Source organism: Hipposideros armiger, unplaced genomic scaffold, assembly GCF_001890085.2.
Source record: "Hipposideros armiger isolate ML-2016 unplaced genomic scaffold, ASM189008v1 scaffold_444, whole genome shotgun sequence".
Taxonomy (NCBI): Eukaryota; Metazoa; Chordata; class Mammalia; order Chiroptera; family Hipposideridae; genus Hipposideros; species Hipposideros armiger.
The window spans coordinates 356613-358389 of record NW_017731794.1 but is presented as its reverse complement, the minus strand read 5'-3'; the positions used below and the strand labels follow the sequence as shown (position 1 = coordinate 358389).

The 1777-nt window shown below is 39.2% G+C and overlaps 1 protein-coding gene across 1 annotated transcript in view; it reads right to left on the bottom strand.

Annotated features, from left to right (window-relative positions):
• NEK1 (NIMA related kinase 1) overlaps positions 1 to 1777 on the bottom strand; it is a 143336-nt gene that overhangs the window by 123985 nt on the left and 17574 nt on the right. The window contains exon 5 of the mRNA XM_019665497.1: positions 563 to 612. Coding sequence (XP_019521042.1) covers positions 563 to 612 — 50 coding nt within the window. The remainder of the gene's footprint in view (positions 1 to 562; positions 613 to 1777) is intronic.

Genomic DNA, 1777 nt, shown 5'->3' with positions numbered 1-1777 from the left:
GTAGCCCATGGCAACCCACTGTAGCAGTGGCTGCACCCCAGCTCCAGGTCAAGCTGTTGTTCAGCATCTTAGCTGTGGAGGGCAGTGTCACTGGCCCTCATATGTGGGATCCGAACCACAGCCCTCTGGCCTCCCAAGCCAGTTCTTAACCATCGCGCTACTCGGCCGGCCCCCCCAGTAATTTTTTAAAAGAACAAATATTACATTAAAATAACCTAGAATTAATATTTTAACATTTATTTTCTTAAAAATATTCACATAAGGCACTGTTTTCTTAAACTGAAACCGTTTTCTTAACTCTAAGGAGTTCATATGGTGGTAGAAATATATTTATAAGCAAATACCTATAATAAAATGCACAGGTTTTATAAATGTGATATATACACTAAGAGAGCAATTAATTCAACCAGGGAGGGATCAGGAACAGGTACAAAAATAAGATGAAAATTAAGATCAGTTGAGTCTTATTGTTAAGTGGTCTACCTATAGAACCGGAACACATCTACAAATTACCTATGCCTCATTTTACAGACAGGGTTCTTCATTACCATATTTCCCATACCTGTATTCCTTTATAATTTGACAAAAAAGTATTCAGCAGCAGTGATGTACCTGGATAGGTACAAGAATCGGCAAAAAAAGAAAAGAGCTTAGACCAGGGGTCAGCAAATTTATTCTGTAAAGGGCCAGACAGTAAATATTTAAGGCTTTGCAGGCCATATGGTCTCTGTCTCAACTCAACTTAGCCACTGTAGTGTAAAAACTGCCATAGAATAGCTACAAATAAGCATAGCTGTGTTTTAATAAAACTTTGTTCACCAACACCGACAGTAGACCGACTTTGGCCATAGGCCACTGTTTGCCAACTCCTATCAAAGGCTATTGACTGAGATGAGAAAGTAAACCAGAGTGTTGAAGCACAGAGAAGGAGAGCCAACTTGGCCTGGAGGTGATCAAGTTGGACAGATGTGTTCCAGAGCTAAATCTGTGCCTTTCTCAGCTTTGTTTATACCTTCCATCAAAATTTAGTTCTGGAATAGCTGCCTACAGAGGGGAGGCGATGGGAAATGGAGTATGAAGACAAAAAGAGTAAAAAGAAATAAAAACCACAGGCTTTGCTGGAATGTAATAATGCAGCTATTACAACTAATATAATTAATCTATGATGGACTAACATGTAAAGATAATCCAGATAATTTTTTAAGTGACAAAAGCAAGATAGAGCATGGTATGTACTCACACACTATCACATTTCTAAATATGTTTGTCTGGATGTTTATGTGTACATGTGCAAGTATGAAAAAGAAAGCCTGGAAAAATACACCAAACTAAAAACGGTGATAATCTCAGGGATGGAGCACTGGGGAAAGAAGACTTTCCATTTCTGAACCTTTTAATAATTTTATAATTTATTTTGTTTATAAAAATTAAATTTTATAAGTTTGGAATTAGAAGCAAGTTCAAACACCGACTACGTGATTTTGCGAAAGCTACTTAACCTCTCTTGGATTTCTCATCTGTTAAACAGAAAAACTACGCTAATTCATGGGAGGAGGAGGGAGCGGGGAGGTTATAAGAATTAAAAGGGACAACAAATAAAACAGAGTGCTCCCTCCATTCCCCTATGTAAAAGCATGCAATTAAATTTAACAATGGGTGGGCCGGCCAAGTGGCGCGTTGGTTAAGAACTGGCTTGGGATGCCAGAGGGCCCCGGTTTGGATCCCACGTATGAGGGCCAGTGACACTGCCCTCCATAGCTAAGATGCTGAACAACAG